This window comes from Spizellomyces punctatus, assembly GCF_000182565.1.
Source record: "Spizellomyces punctatus DAOM BR117 chromosome Unknown supercont1.8, whole genome shotgun sequence".
NCBI lineage: Eukaryota > Fungi > Chytridiomycota > Chytridiomycetes > Spizellomycetales > Spizellomycetaceae > Spizellomyces > Spizellomyces punctatus.
The window spans coordinates 547,349-563,612 of NW_015971544.1; the positions used below are offsets into that span (position 1 = coordinate 547,349).

Consider the following 16,264-nt stretch of genomic DNA (forward strand, 5'->3'; position numbering starts at 1 on the left):
TCAAGAGCAAATGGCGCACGTGATCTGACAGTCCACAGCAATCCCAACCCGAACTGCCTGTGGGGAATGCCGTTCACTCAAGTACGATATGCTCTCCGCACGGCAAAACGTGCCAAAGGCGCTAACCGTAGCTGGTTCAGATTCCGGCGGAGGTGCCGGAATTCAAGCCGATCTTAAGACTTTCAACACCTTATCAGTGTATGGTGCTTCCGTTTTAACTGCCATCACAGCACAAAATACAGTTGGAGTACAAGGAATATATGCTCTTCCTGTCGACTTTGTGGAGCAGCAAATGGAAAGTGTCTTGGACGACATAACGTTCGACGCAGTCAAGACCGGTACGTATGTTGAATTTATGGATAACTGGGGAACGAGGTTTAAACATGGGCTTCCCGAGATGTCCAGGAATGCTGCTGAACGCTGAGATCATCGAAAATGTTTCCAGACTGTTTAAATCCCGTTCCATAAATCATCTGGTTGTTGACCCTGTAATGGTCTCTACATCCGGTTCTCGCCTCCTTGCCGAAAATGCTATATTTGCGCTTCGCAAGCATCTCCTGCCCCTCGCTGAAATTGTAACTCCGAATATTTCGGAAGCTGAGGTTCTAGCCGAAATGAAGATAAAATCTCTTATGGATGCGCGTGACGCCGCAAGGAAGCTGCATACTTTAGGATGTAAAAATGTGCTGGTGAAAGGGGGCCATATGCCGGTTGATGGCAGAGGCAACCCTGTCGATGTTCAGCTGGCTGATGGAAATTCATGGGTAGTGGACACTCTCTTCGATGGTGACGAATTTGTGGAATTCCGAAATCGGTTTGTCGCGACCGAAAACACTCATGGAACTGGCTGCACATTGTCTGCAGCCATCACGGCGGGGCTGGCAAAGGGACTCAAAGGTGAGATGGCCATTGTGAACGCGTCGAATGATACACCGCTTCTCATACAGGGACTTTCCGTTCCGTTTAAGTGAGAGACTCCGTGGAGAAAGCGATGCTCTGTGTTTCTAAAGGTCTTGCGTCCAGTTTCTCCATCGGGAAGGGGGGTGGGCCTCTCAATCACTTTCCACCTGTGATGAATCTCTCAAGTGAACCATCTTACCGCGGTGGAAGCTTTGTTCAACTCCTCAAATCTGCTTACCCACAAGAATGGAGTGATTATGTCAACCATGAATTTGTTAGAAAGCTGGCGGATGGGAGTCTTCCAATCGAATGCTTCAAGCACTACATAAGGCAAGACTACATCTTCCTTCGACACTATGCTCGTGCCAATGCGCTGGCGAGCTACCGTGAGCATGACATGGACGACATTATCAAAGCCGCTCAAATAGTAACCTATATTGGAATGGAATGTCAAATGCATGTGAAGGTAAAGAGTATCAGGATACCCGAAATATTACTCATTGTCTAAAGCCGCTTAGTACTGTGCGGATTGGGGTATATCTGTAGATGACCTTGAGGCTACCCGGGAAGCGACGCCAAATTTGGCATATACGCGATATGTACTGGATAGAGGTAAGCGGCCTGTGGTATGGGCCGTTATGGACCAACTCTCCAGAGTAAACAATCAATTCTCTGCACAGGAATGAGCGGCGATCGATTAGACTTGCGGGTCGCACTTGCGCCTTGCTTATTGGGTTACGGTGAGGTTGGCGTCCGTTTGGCGAATGACCCAGCGACAAAACGAGGTGGGTGTGAAGACTTGGCTCCTAGGACCACATACATCTGATGACTATGTCTCTAGAGGGCAATCCATACTGGACGTGGATTCAAAATTACGCTAAAGATGAGTTCCAGGCTGCTGTTCGGGAAGGAGAAGGTGAGTGATACGCTGTGATGTTAATCAGTGCCGTACACAAGTGCTGTAATTGTTCTAACTGACAAATTCAGAACTACTGGAAAAGTTGTTTGATGATATGGTCCCACCTACAAATCATCGACGCATCAAGCAGCTCTGCGACACATTCCGCCAAGCAACCATTTTGGAGAGAAACTTTTGGGAAAGTACGTGCTTTGCTTTAAAATATGGTCTATGGGCTTCTTGCTGAATTGATTCGTTATAGTGGGCCTGTCTCTGGTTCCGTAAACACTTTAGCATAGAATAGTTACGATGTTGGTTATTTAGAAGTCGGCATCGGAGGTAGAAACCAACCCAATTGATGGTCCAAAAGAGATGGGCCTACGAGCAGTCCTCGACAGATAGCATTTAATTTTTTTCACGGTTAAAGCATTCGCAACAGAACAATGAAACTACCCTCTCGTTCTACCCACGCTTCCCTTCAGACCCTGCCAGGCATCAAGCCTCATCATTGGCTCCCCACCTATGGGCGGCTTCTCTAGAAATCCAATCTCCACGAAGTATCCTAAATACAGTCCCATCAGCTCATTCATACTCTTGCATACCACCCCGCCGGGCCTCTCTTCCAGTACTTGTTTCACGTGGCTATCATCCAGCTCCGCGCTCTTGGTACTCGTAGGCAAATCATCCAAAACAAAATGCAAAAGGGGATACAGTGCATTGTCAGCAGTTGAAAGTGTAAGGTCCATCAATGCAGTTCGCCAATGGATGTAGTCCACAGGCACGAGAGTGTAACCTTTGCGCACCAAATGACCAAACATGTCATCGTATTTGAAGCGGTCTGAATTATGCATGTGGAAGACACCTAGAGCGAGTGAAGTCGGTGTCGACGCTACTTCAGCGATTGCACCCGCAACGTAGTCCACTGGGCACATGTTGACAAGATTTGCAATACGTGGCACTTTACCGAGTTGAATGCAGCCTTTGACCAGTCGCCACAAGAAATCATCGGTGTTTCCAACTCCGGTAGTAGAGTCACCCACAATATACCCTGGTCGGATGATAGTCGCCGGCACACCTCGTTCGCGTGCTATCATAATCAGCTTTTCGGACACCCACTTAGTCTGACCGTAACCACTACGCAATCCTTTTCTCGAGCCTTCGAGATCGTCAGTTTCAAGAACCTTCCCTTTTTCTCCGAGCTCAAGCTTGCGCATATAATGCTCGGTATCCAATACGGCGGTGGAAGATACAAAGTGGAGAGGCTTAAGGTGATGCCGTGTAGCCAGTCGTAAAGATTCCAACGTGCCGAGGACATTGGGTGCTCGGAGTTTATGATAGGGGTACACCCAGTGAACTAGCGCTCCATTGTGAACAATCACGTCTACGTCCGTGGACAGATATTCCCATTGCTCTTCTGACACACCCAGGCGCGACAACGCAAGGTCACCACAGATAGCCTCCACCCGGTCGGCTGTCAACCACTGGTCTTCCCATACAAGGTGCCGTTCGCCATTGTCTCGTATTCTTGCCAATGCGTCCTGAGGGGTTTTAGCTCTGACAAGAGCAATCACTCGACTATTAGGGAATCGCCTCAACAGCGCACCGAGAATGAAAGCACCCAAAAATCCTGTCGCCCCAGTCAAAAAAAACACCGGACGGCCAACGGGCAGTCCCTCCTTAATCGGAAAATCAAACTGCGGTAGGCCAGTTGCGGAGATCGCCGGATCATCCAGCGCATCCAAATCAGCAGCGTAATCTACCTCTTCCTCCTCCTCAACCGCTACCTGCTCACCGGCTCCTCTTTCGGTCTTCCCACTCTCATTACCAATCATCCGCAAGTCGCCACCACGAATGAAATCTACTTCCTTTGCCATCCCTCTAACTGTGGGCTCTCTATATACAATGCTAAGAGGGACTTCGACCGCCAGTGTCTTACGAACTTCGAAAACAAGCCGTGTCGCTAAAATAGAATGTCCGCCCAAATCAAAGAAATTATCATCAATTGGAATGCTCGTGGATGGTCTTCCAAGTACGTTTGACCAGATATCACGAATGCCCAGCTGAATGGGCGTGAGTATATTGTCTTCACCAGTTGCAGGAGCGGCCGCAGTAAGAGCGGTGTCTGGGAAAGGAAGAGCGTTCTTGTCGACTTTACCGTTGGGCGTCAAAGGCATTCGCTTCAACGGAAATATCACTTTGCAACGAATGGTCCATTAAAATCCGTCGCCAATTTAGACTGCTACTATGCGTACTCACCTTTCGGTACAGCATATCCCGGTAGCTTTGTCTTGAGGTATTCTCGCACGTCCTTGATAAACGCTGCCACATCAACATCTGCATCCAGTGGAACGATGTAACTGACCAGAGTCTTTTCCTCATCCTTGTCACGTCTGACTAATGTCACATTCTCACGAACATTGGAATGTTGACTAAGATGAGTGTCAATCTCCTTTAACTCGATCCTGAATCCTCGAATTTTGACTTGATCGTCAGCACGTCCTGTGCACTCTACAGAACCGTCAGGGCGGTACCTCCCAAGATCGCCAGAACGATACATCCTGTCACGTGGTCCCTTGTAATAAGGCAGGTTACGGTCAGGTTCAGGTCCCGATGGATTGAAAGGATTTGGGACAAATTTTTGGGCGCTGGCTTCGAGGTCAAGATATCCTTCTGCTAAGCCTCCGCTGCGGACATAGATTTCGCCGACCTCTCCAATACCACAAAGTAATCCTGAGTTATTGACTACCAGTAGCTGGACATTTTTCATGCCCTTTCCTGCCGGCATAATATCTTTCTGCTCAGAAAGGAACCCGGGGTTCAACGACGTAGGTGGAATGTCAAGATACGATACAGCACGCTGGGTCTCGGTCGTGCCGTACATGTTGATAACATGGGTATTCGGTGCCAAGTACTGGAGACGGAGGACATCTCGCTTCGTCAGAACGTCCCCCACAAAGAACGCATTGCGAAGCGTAGGAATTGGGTGGGTTGCGTTAGCGGACAATAGCTGACCCATGGCAGGGGTGAGATGAGTGACCGTAATCCCATGGTGAGCCATCCATTCTGCCAACCGGCCAGGCGTGCCAATGTCTTCCGCTGTTGGGATTCGCAGCTGTGCACCGAGGAATAATGGTGTAAAGACTTAGCACTCCGTTAGCAATGCTTTGCACTTCAGTAGCAAAGTAAATTTGTCGCTACTTACTATCGCGTTGAATTGGGTCATGTGCAATCCCACTCAACATTGTGAAGCGTTCATGCTCAGTTAATCCAAATTCGTGCCTCATCCAGGGATAAAAATGCGTCAATGAAAAATGACGACCTTTGACGCCTGAAAATGAAATCGCGTTATTCAAGGGAAATCAGAATCATGTGCGGGAATGTGTCCCAACAAACCTTTCGGTATGCCAGTACTTCCACTTGTGAAGCTCAACGTGCAGCCGCTGTCGGGGCCTAGCACTACAGCTGGTTCGATACTGGCATTGTTCTGATGGGGTGCTAGAACATCGGTGCCAGTGGAGCTGCCACCGACTAGAAGTCCATCGTCAAGAATCTCCAATGCAGGCACCTCACACTTGATGTCAAGATTATCCTTAATATATCCACGGACATCTTCATGAAGCTCGCCAGCCTTACGTAGAATGACCAATCCGCGAGGTTTTGCGACCGAAAGGTAAATATTCTGGCGAGACGGAGGATACGCTGGATCTATTTCACAGTCATTATGATGTCCATCCTTCAGCCAAGGGTCAACTATCCACCTACCAATGACACTGAAAATCGCTCCGGCTTTAAGGACACCCATGACGGCCACCACCAAGTCTACTCCTCTGTACGAATACAGCACTACAACATCCTCTCTCTCGATACCATTTGCAATCAAATGGTGTGCAAGGACGTTCGAAGCTTCGTTAATCTGCTTGAAAGAGAACTCCCGCAGGTCTCCAAAAGTACTTCCTTGTGCCTCCCTACTTTCTACGACGCATGTACGATCAGGGTGGCTTTTGGCGTTTCGGGCAAAAATATCGGTGATTGCTCCCTCAAATCTGTCCCATTCGAGATCAGCAGTGGGATCTGGGAGCAATGTTCTGCTTCGCGCAGTTAGGAGAGAAATGCGGCCAATTGTTGCCTGAGGATCTTCCGCAGCCGATTGGAGAACAAGTTGCAGTTGATCCAGCATGTCCGTAATACGACTGTTCGAGAACAAGACAGTATTGTACACGACTCGGATCTCAATGGGAAGAAGACGGCGAAGGGTTGGGGCCTGGGAAATGAAAATGGTGATGTCACATGTGGATGAAGTGGTCGTCGAAGATAAAGTGTCAGGAGTAGTGTCTGTCAGGTTGAAAAATCGGACTTTGAAGAGCGACTGCTGTTGTCCAGATTCGGGTCGGACGGAGGACGGTGCGAGCAAGTCATTCAATAACGCAGCAAATGGGATTTCGTCGGCTAAAGCATCCTCCTCGGCCTAAAACAGATGTGCCATCAATGCAAGGCTGAAAGTTACTGGAAGCTCTGCGACTTTCTACCTTGAGAACAGTCTGCACTGCTGTTGCAATTGTATCATTATCAGTTAGTGGAAATCTTAATACTAAAGGATTTGAAGATCGAGAACTAGATCCAACGGTAATATCCTCCTCGCCAGTGTATTTGTGTAAAAGAATGGAGAAAGCAGCGAGCAAGATGGTGAAAGGGGAAATTGTCGACGACGATCCATGAGCGGCATGTTCTTCAGATACTGCTCCGTAGTTAGGCTTGATATTCAGCGAAAGCTTGAGAATCGCAAGAGAGATGGCCTCTGGAACTTGTAAGACCTGCTCCGCTTCCACAATGCGGTGTGGGATGGGCCGAGGATAGTCTGTTGGAAGTACAAGTTCGGTCAAGCTTGAAAGGCGCTCTTTCCATCGCGATATGAGGGTAGGACTGACGGGTTCGTCGGGTAGCGTCGCTCCCATGTCGTGCCAACGGATGCGGTGTTGAAAAGGTGGCTACGGAAGAGGAAACGAGCAACTAAAGCAAGTCAAAAGGGCGGAGACGCTGCTGGAGAGTGCACTGCTGATGGTGAGGAGATCTTGATCCAGATCAAACCTCGTTTATCCATATAGGGTTACATGAAACTCCACGTGATCTTGGTTCGTGCTCTGCGAAGGTACAGTAAGCAGGCTGGAGATCGAAGGAAAACGCAAGAGATTTCTGCAGTGAATGCCCATTAAAATGCTGCTCTGCAACCGTAGATGAGCAACGAGTGTTGCAATTCATAAGCAACACAAGTTAATTCATATTTCTTCACCAAAAAGTGACTGCTACCGGCACTTGAGCGAACCTGTTACAGAAATCCTTTGAAGGAGGATACAGATATAGATATTATAAAACTGTAAATAATCACCTCTCTATCATTCACTCGCGTTGGATATCATATGTGCGTACAGAGTATGGAGCGACGGGCTTGTCTAAATGTGTTGAATGAGCATCTTATAATACAATAGAATAACTCGGCGTGACCTGAAAATCACATGACCACGTGTCGAAAATACGTGTCGGAATGGCTGCTTGATTGCTGTCGGGAATGCCCCAGACTGCTTTATTTTAAAGACCTCAACTAATCTTATGAGGATTGGTGCATCTTTTTTCTGGGGCATCTTTGTGGATATTACAAGGGACAGTGCTGCTTACTTTCGGGTCTTTTTTGCTTTATATGCCTTTTCCTGACTCTCTGTAAAAGCATACCCATTCTGCAGCTTTCCCCATACCAAATCTACACCCTGCAATTCATCAACATGCCCAGAGCCAGGTCCAGCAGCTGAAAAGGTGACTTCTACAGGCCCTATGAGACTTCCCATCTGCGCCCTAAAAACAAACCGGTTCCAACCCATGAAACCATGGCATCGATATAGAAGATGTCCCAGCCCCATAATCTGCTGCATAAATAGCTGTGAACCCAACAGTGATTCCAACCAATTGAATCATAATTTTACTCGATTTAGACTCATGAACTATGATTTGATAATGGTTCGATGCACAAACGATGCTCCACCATTGAAAAACGGGTCCAATATGTGCGGCAATGAACGGATTGATTGAATATTCTGCAGTTGCTCCACCATTGAAAAACGGGTCCAATGCGCAGTTGTCATATCTCTATATAAACCCGCCTTCTCTGCCCATTTCCCAGGTTTTCATCCATTTTTCTATTCCAATCATCATGCCGCCAAAGAAAAAGCAAAAGCTTGAAAAACTTGACAAACCCACCTTACATACCTGCAACAAAACTTCCTTTGCAAAAGCTTTCCTGCCTAATGAGACCTACCACCAATGGCTTCTAGATTACATCGCCATCATCCATCAACTTGCCGACCATGCTTCCCACGCGCTGAAATTCTATCTCCTTTCATCAGCGCCAGTTTTTCCCACAGTAAATCAAGAGAGGATTGAAGCCATCCTCTATCTTCTCAACAAAGGTGAATCATGGCAACCAAAAACCGGTGCAAAGAAGGCATTATGTGAATCCTTGTTGCCATACATTTGTCAGTACTGCCACATCATCAGCTTTGTTCATCCAAATCTACAAAAAGAGCAGCAATCAGTCAATTACCTGACAGTGAGTATGATGGCGAATCTGAAGGTCAACATCCAGGAACACTTCATGACGATGCTGCTCCGGTACATTAATCTGCAGCTTGACGTGAAGGGACAGAAGCAGTGACTGCCACTGAAAAGCGATGCGCGGAAAGCTTTCTTTGCTCGTCTTCACTACTTGAAGTCGGTTTTCCTTTTCGAAACCATGCCAGAATCACTGGATGACTTGACTGCTGAAGAGAGTGAACTTCTAGAAGAGATTTGGTCCCTTATGTAACGATGAGGACATCTTTGAGAGATCGCGAGTAAGCCCAAATCGGATGCGGGAAGCATGAATCACATGACCAACTCCACCGATTAGGTTACCGTGACCGAAAAAACCGGTTTGGAGAATGGCAATCAGCGCATTAGATTTCAGCGTGCCTCGTACAACCTGTGGAGGCCCGAGCCAGTGCGAAAAAGGAAGAAATTGGTACCGCCACCAATAAATCAGTTGCGGTGCAGTGGCACCCATTAGTTTAGTTTAGTTTAACAGTTTATCCAAGAATCTTGTATAAAAAGGATGTATTCAATAGAAAAAACAGGCGGGGGGGCAGAAGCCGTAGCGACACTAAAATCCCCACAACTAGCTTCTCAACTCCAATCTTAGGTTAACAGGAACCCAACAGAGCGCTTCAACGGCCTGATCACCCACACTGAAGCCTCTAAATCCTGCTCAGTTCACAACTAACCGATTCTCCTTGCCTCTTGCCCCCAATTCACTACCGACGCCCAAAGAAAGGATTTGGAGACTACGATTCCTAGTACAGACATCCATCTAACCTGCTAGGAGACCCAAGTTGTCTTTACCATAGTTAACCAACAAAAAATCCATTACATGGTGGAGAAGCACGATGAACTGCCTTCCCCTCTCAAATTCAGCTGAAAACCTTATTCAGTCATACCAAAAACTCTTGCGCAAACCAAGATCTGCTCAGGTAGCTACTCGGAAACCTTTTCTCTTGTTTCAGAAACAGACTTCATGAAACTGAGAATGATGCCAGTCGAATGCTCTCCAACACGAGGCTGCTCACCTGTGATCCAGACTCATAGTCAGGGTCCTGTGGAGGACATCGAAGTCCCTCCCGCAACATGCCCGAGGCATTCGGGGACCACTTCCATCGAACTGGAAGCCCCTAACTTGGCCATGATGGCCTCTGAAGTGGCAGCGTTGAAAGAAGACATTGCCCGCTCGACTGCTGCAATGCAGTTGGCAACTCAAAATCTTATGGAACAGCTTCATAGGCTTTCTGAACGTCAGACAGTGGCGGATGAGTGCCTTGCATGAGCCTTAGAAGCCCTAGCACATCGCCCGCTGCCTGAACAACCTCTCATAGCACGAGCTACAAGAGAGTGGTCCGCAACCCCATGGGAAACATCGGACACACCAAGGGAGCATACCGAACCAAGTCTTTCAGGTCCGGTGCCTCCAATCCAAGTGCCAGCAGCCCCGTGGGCCAGCAACACCAAGGTCGATTCCTTGAAAGCAAAGGACATACCCAGGTTTATGGGCAAAAGAAACCAAGACGTTGAAGAATGGCTTAACAAAGTCCAACTTCTTCAAAACATTAGCACAACATTGGATGCCAGGATGGTACAGCTCCTACCAGCCATGATAGCCGAGAAAACTCCTGCTGATGCTTGGTTTTACACTCTGGAAGCCCAGGAAACTCACTTGTGGACTTGGAAAAGGTGGAAAGAAGAACTGCTTCAAGAGTTCCGAGACCCCCTAACCGAGTCCAAGTGCAAAGCTGAATATGTGTGCTGTCATGTGAACTCCAAAGAATTTCACAGCTTTCTCATGTTCATTGACCACAAAACTCATCTCCGGCGCCTCACATATGGCAACTGGGCAAACATAGAATGTCCTGCTGACCAGCATTTCGACCTAATAGTCGAACAATTGCCCAGTGACATCCAAATCATGGTCAAATCCTGTAACGTCACAAACCTGACCAAATTAAAAGACTTCCTGCGCCTTTATTTCAGCTCTGATGACACCAGAAAATGAGACCCTTGCTACAGTGGTGCTGCAGAAGCCCAGAAGAAGTCACAAAAGACCGGAACCAACAAAGGCCCTAAGCAGATGGCTCAACATAAAACCAGAAACCCCGAAAAGGGTCGCAATGGTCCTCAGAAGATGGTTCTGGACCCCAACAAGGAACCACTGGCACCCTGCAAATTCTGTCAGAAAAAGCATTGGAATGTTTTCTGCTGGCAGAACCCGAACTGAAAAGATCCTGAAGATGGAAAGAAGGGACCATATGGAGCACCCATGCCCGCAGGTTGGAAACCCAAACAGGAGTCCAAGAAGTCGTACATAGTGGAGCTGGACTCGACATCCGCTACCACCAAGACTCTTTTTTCGGCTTCGGAACTGGAAAGGACAGCCACTGCTAATCAAGGATTCCACACCATTGGATTCTTTCATTCACCCAAGCACTCGGAATCAACAATTTTGATGACTGCACCTCTTTCTGAGGTCACGGAGACTAAGGAAGAGGACCCCCGCATGCCCACGCAGGGCTGGGACCGAGTCTGGGACAACATAGCCATCATCTGGGGCACCCCGAAAGTGGCTCTGATGATGGGCGACAACCCCCGCGTGCTCAGCTTCTTTGCCAAAGAACCGAAGCAAGGTGCTGGGCACCTTGGGAATGACCCCTACACAGTCGCGTGGAGTTCCCACCACCTCTACATTGCTGCTGCAACTGAAGCTGACAAGGATTGAATCCTGCGAAAAGTCCAAGAAGACAGTACCCCTCATTTGATTCTCCTTGCCTGGATAAGGCTCGACAAATGCAAGAAATTCTTGATGTGGAGCTCTGAAGATCCTGTTATCTTTGATTCTTATGCCAACCTGCAACTGGTGGCATTTCTCCTGACAGGCAATATCATTCACTCAGACTATTATTATCATCGCAGAAACCCCAAATTCCTGCACATTAAAGACCATCCATGTCTCCAAAGACACGAAGAGAGTGAATGGACGTGCATAGTCATGCTGGCTATCAAACAAGTTGCTCGCCAGAATAAACCAACAAAACCACAAAATGACAAAGCTAGAGAACACTTTGAGAGTTTGATTAAGGCTATGGAAGCAACAATTAATGACATCGCACCCCATTTCGAGGTCGCGGTGCCTTCTATCAACACCTTCTACATGGTAGATTTAGGCAATGTACTCAAAAGCCAGACCAAGACCCAAATGCAGCCTTGCTGGATGCTAGCCGTCATTGCTCAGCTCTGGGCACCTGTGGTACTAGACACAGGAGCCTGTGAGTCTCTGATTTCCGACATGTACCAGGGCCTTCTGTTCTCCGAAACCAATTTGCAGGATGCAGAAACAATGGCTTTCAATGGCATTGGTGGACGTATCTCATCTACCAAGACAGTATGCCTCAAAACTTCCCTCAGAGGCTGTGGAGGAGAATACCTGACTTTCCATGCCTACTTTTGGGTCATTGCATATGGGAAACCTCTCATCATCCTAGCCAATGATGTTCTGGGACATCTGAAACTCCAAACCTTGGTTCAGGTACCCCCATTACCCAGTTTTGCGGTGACGCTCAAGAATCCGGACATCCTTATCCCTTGCTCCATAATGGATGAGCTGGACACTGATCACATGCATGGCATGCCATACAAGACCAAGCAGGGTGAATTCATGAAGGATGTGTCAATGCCACGGCTGACCAAAGCCAAAGCTCAGAAGTCTAGATTAACCATGTTAATCACGGGACAGACATGCGTGGCAGCCCAAACTTTTCTCATTGAAAACCCTCTTGAGGCCACCGCTGCTAGCTCAATGGCCCCGTTAGGCCTCAAACTGTCCACTGCAACCCATAATTCAGTTGCGGACCCCAAAGAGAACATTTCCAAAGAAGAATGGCAGACACTTTGGAACAAATGGAACCTCGACTCTATGGAGAGGGCTCCAGGGGCCTTCGAAGCCCAATTAGAAGACGCGGAACATTTCCACGTTGATCTCAAGTGACCCAAACCCGTGGTCTGGGCCCTAATCAACATTCTATGACACTTCCATCAAGCCTTCAGCTATGAGGGTCATCTCATAGGGAACTACACCAAGATTCCCTATGCGCCTCGATTTATCTCGGCTCCGCCACCCCTTTTGAGGCCATAGTTGTACTCTCCGTTGGAGCGGACAGCCCTCGAGATGGAACGAGACACCATGATGGGGCTTCAGAGGTGGAAACAAACCACCGAAGTAACCTTTGCCAGCGATCCTGTTATCATTCACTATGCAAACAAACCCCTGTGGGTAGCCTTTGACTATCGCCAAGCCAATGACTGCATGGCCTGGGATCCATATCCCTTTCCCATCATGCTCGACATCCTGAACTGGATTGTCGCAGTCCCATTCCGATACATATTGGGAGGTGACGCAAACAAAGGATTGTACCAAATTGCCATCACCGATGTGTCGGTACGCAAATGGCTCGCGATCAGACTCCATGATGGCATCTATGAACCACTCTTTATGCCCTTTGGACCCAAGACTGCCCCTTCGCACTTCTGTCGGGTGATGGACGACACCTTGGGTCCCTCCAAATGGCGAAATATCAACAACTTCATTGACAATATCCACACATGAGCGGAGACAGCCGCGGAAGCCCTAGATGCCATCATGGACTGGCTCGACCACTTTTCCAGAGCCAAACTCACCCTAAGACTCGACAAGTGTCAATGGCTCTTTCACCAGCTCACGGCTCTTGGTTTCGTTGCCTCCTCTCAGGGTCTCGCTACCGATCCAGACAAGGTTGCAACCATAGTCAATTGGCCATGACCCAAATTAATAGGTGACCTATGGTCCTTTGTGGGTCTCCTAGGGTTCTACGCCCAATTCATCCCCTGCTATGTGGAACTCGTCCGACCCCTGCAAGACGCTATCCAAGAGGGCGTTCGCGAATACCGAGACCTTAAAAAGGGTCGCGCTGACCCAAAGAAAGGCACTGAAAAGCTCAATTCACCATCCATGCTCGACATGGCAGTGGCCCCTACAATCACAGCCACCGGAGCCCGATTTGAGGTTTTGCAACATCCAAAATCTAGCTCCTCAGACCTACCGGCAGTCAATCTATGCCAATCATCGCTGGTGGACTTGCCCATTGACCCCTTTTGTGTCGGACGCCTTGCTCGCAAGTGCCCCAACCAAGGTCTGTGCAGATTTATTGCAAAGCATGAAGTTTCATGGACCGATTCCCAAAACTCTGCCTTCGCAGCCGCCAAGCAGGCTCTGACAACAGCTCCAGTGCTTGCAGCACCCAGAAAAGGGTTCCCCTACACCCTTCACAGTGACGCTTCCTACACAGTGTTTAATGTCACGCTCGAACAGTTACAGCCAGATGCTTCTGAATGCCTGCTGTGCTACCATTCCTGAGGCACCACCACCTCGGAAAAGAAGGCCCCCCCTGTCGAACTCGAGGCTGGATGCCTCATTTGGGGCCTTGGAAAACTCTGCCCATACCTTGAAGGCCTGCCTTTCACAGTCATTACCGATCACCGAGCTCCTTTGTGGCTCGCCAAATACAAAGGCGAGAACTGAAAGCTCCTCTGCTGGGCCCTCGATCTTAGTTACTGGTCCGAATGGATGACAATCGTTCACAAACCAGGATGCTTCCACATCATCGCTGATACACTTTCACAGCTACTTGGCATGGAAACTCTTCTTTGCTCTACCGTGACCAAAATATGGGTGTCAGAATGCAGAAGATGACAGCCGCGCACCCCACCAGCCAGTCCCGCACCCTCCTCAACACTGGCAGAGGCCATATTTCATTTGGCGTTACAGCCTGCACTCATCACCGCCATCTGCGCTGGCCTCACCGGCCCGCTCCACCCCATCGCCCAACAGGCCCGCACCCTTCTATGGGAGACCAGTCCCGACACCTACACTACCACCGACGCATGCTTTCTTCAGGACTGGCAACATGCAGATAACCTGCTGTGGCACCGTTTTTCAGTCTCCGAAGACCTTTGGCGCCTTTACGTGCCCCCTGCTTGCACCCCCGAGGTGCGCAAGCTTTTTCACAAGGGGGGAGGACACTTTGGATTCGAAAGAACCTACGCTAGAGCTGCAGCGCAAGTCTGGTGGCCAAAAATGGCACAAGATTTCAGAAAACACTGCACAGGATGTGAAACCTGTCAATGCTCAAAAAGAGTACCACAACTGATTCCGGGGTTGCTGAAACCCATACCACCAGCTCCGGGACGCTGGACAGTCATCACGACAGACTTCGTAACCAAGCTCCCACTTACGTCCAGAGGGTACAACGCCTTTTGGTTAATAGCATGTAAATGCTCAAAGAGGATCCATGTATGGCCCCTCAAGAGCACCGCGACGGCTATTCAGGTCACGGAACTCTTTATAGAGCGCTATGTCCCATTGCACAGCATTCCGGAGACTATTATCTTGGACTGCGACTCCAAATTTATGAGTCAATTTTGGCAGGAGGTCTGCAAAAACCTAAAGATTAATCAAGAGCTCACCACAGCCTACCACCCTCAGGGTGATGGACAATCAGAGAGAGACAATGCAATGGTCTTGCAGGTCCTTACCACAATGGTCAACACCCGATTAGATGACTGGGACACCTTTCTTCCAGTTGCGGAATTCATTATCAACAATACAGTACATGAGGCGACAAAAATGATGCGGTTCAAGATGGACCTAGGCTATGAGCCCCACAATCCACTGGCAGACATTGTTGAAAGGCCGTCAGAAACCAGAAATGCAGACACGGAAGAGCTCTGTAAACATCTCAGAGACCTAAACATCCTTATCCGAGATCTGATGATCGAGGCCCACGATTCACAGAAAAGATACTATGATTTATCACAATGACATTTGGAGTTCTGGAGAGGAGATAAGGTGCTTCTGAGCATGAAAAACCTAGCAGGGTATGAGTCCAAGATCGCCCTGAAATGGCTGGGACCAGTCATGGTGACTGACTGTAACCTTCTCCATGACAACTACGAGTTAAAACTGCCAGATAAGATGAGATGACTTCATCCATGGTTTCACATATCAAAATTACGTCCGTACCAGAAGCCTGTCAACAGCGAATTGGAGGAAAAGGTCGCGGAAGCACAAACAGAGAATTCCGACACTACAGAAGGTGAGTTCGAAGTGGAAGCAATAGTAGACCATCGAACCAGGCATGGAAAGCATCAATTTCGAATATGTTGGGCCAGATATCCACCCCACGAGGATATGTGGGAATCAGAGGAAGCCCTAACAGAGGCTGTTTTTTGGCTTCCCGCCTCGTGTTGGGGAACCCCGCAGTCGAGCCAAGTGGCACACGGAGCTGGGCGCCCTCTTTTTCTGGGTTTTTTCATGTCAGCAACTATTCTGACCGCTGCTTCACCACTGTTGGTGGCCTTGCTGTAGGGGTCCACGATGTGGTTTGTGAGGGGCTGGCCCACCGTGTAAGGTTTCGGAGCATTGACTCCCAGCCAAAACTCATGCCCTGGAGTCTGCAGCGGCGCATTGGGGTTGGTCCGAAGCTGATGAACTGTAACAGGCTAGCAGGGACAAGAAGACAATAGAAAACTAGGGAAGACTTAGTTACTACTTGTTATTTTCCTTTTGAGGGGCCTCAGAGAGGTCCTCTTTTTATAGACAAAGGGGCTGACAAATGCTATATCCTAACTACCCAATCAGATCTCGCCCACATCATCCTAAACTATTTGTCAGCCTATTGCACCATTTGCAACCAATTAGAACTCATACATGTCATCCTAAACTATTTGTCAGCCTATTGCACCATTTGCAACCAATCCGATCTTATACATGTCATCCTAAACTATTTGTCAGCCTATTGCACCATTTAT

At 48.5% G+C, this 16,264-nt stretch overlaps 5 protein-coding genes across 5 annotated transcripts; 4 read left to right on the forward strand and 1 right to left on the reverse strand.

Annotated features, from left to right (window-relative positions):
* Positions 1–29: 29 nt before the first annotated feature.
* Positions 30–2,340, forward strand: SPPG_05071 (phosphomethylpyrimidine kinase). Its single transcript, XM_016753306.1, has 8 exons — positions 30–338; positions 406–897; positions 969–1,366; positions 1,419–1,512; positions 1,581–1,685; positions 1,742–1,816; positions 1,888–2,001; positions 2,061–2,340. Exons 1-8 carry the CDS (start codon positions 89–91, stop codon positions 2,081–2,083), a joined length of 1,551 nt encoding a protein of 516 aa, XP_016607731.1. The 5' UTR covers positions 30–88; the 3' UTR covers positions 2,084–2,340.
* SPPG_05072 (L-aminoadipate-semialdehyde dehydrogenase) lies at positions 2,187–6,906 on the reverse strand. Its single transcript, XM_016753307.1, has 6 exons — positions 6,325–6,906; positions 5,561–6,263; positions 5,192–5,503; positions 5,001–5,126; positions 4,055–4,939; positions 2,187–3,992 (listed from the first exon to the last, which is right to left on the reverse strand). The coding sequence occupies exons 1-6, from the start codon at positions 6,748–6,750 to the stop codon at positions 2,248–2,250; spliced, it is 4,197 nt and encodes a 1,398-aa protein (XP_016607732.1). The 5' UTR covers positions 6,751–6,906; the 3' UTR covers positions 2,187–2,247.
* Positions 6,907–9,407: 2,501 nt separating this feature from the next.
* Positions 9,408–9,698, forward strand: SPPG_09249 (uncharacterized protein; the record flags this gene model as incomplete). Its single annotated transcript, XM_016757406.1, has 1 exon — positions 9,408–9,698. The coding sequence occupies one exon, from the start codon at positions 9,408–9,410 to the stop codon at positions 9,696–9,698; it is 291 nt and encodes a 96-aa protein (XP_016607733.1).
* A 987-nt stretch (positions 9,699–10,685) lies between these two features.
* SPPG_05073 (uncharacterized protein) lies at positions 10,686–11,141 on the forward strand (the record flags this gene model as incomplete). Its single annotated transcript, XM_016753308.1, has 1 exon — positions 10,686–11,141. The coding sequence occupies one exon, from the start codon at positions 10,686–10,688 to the stop codon at positions 11,139–11,141; it is 456 nt and encodes a 151-aa protein (XP_016607734.1).
* An 84-nt stretch (positions 11,142–11,225) lies between these two features.
* On the forward strand, positions 11,226–12,407 carry SPPG_05074 (uncharacterized protein; the record flags this gene model as incomplete). The annotated part of the gene is made up of 1 exon (XM_016753309.1): positions 11,226–12,407. The coding sequence occupies one exon, from the start codon at positions 11,226–11,228 to the stop codon at positions 12,405–12,407; it is 1,182 nt and encodes a 393-aa protein (XP_016607735.1).
* Positions 12,408–16,264: the final 3,857 nt, after the last annotated feature.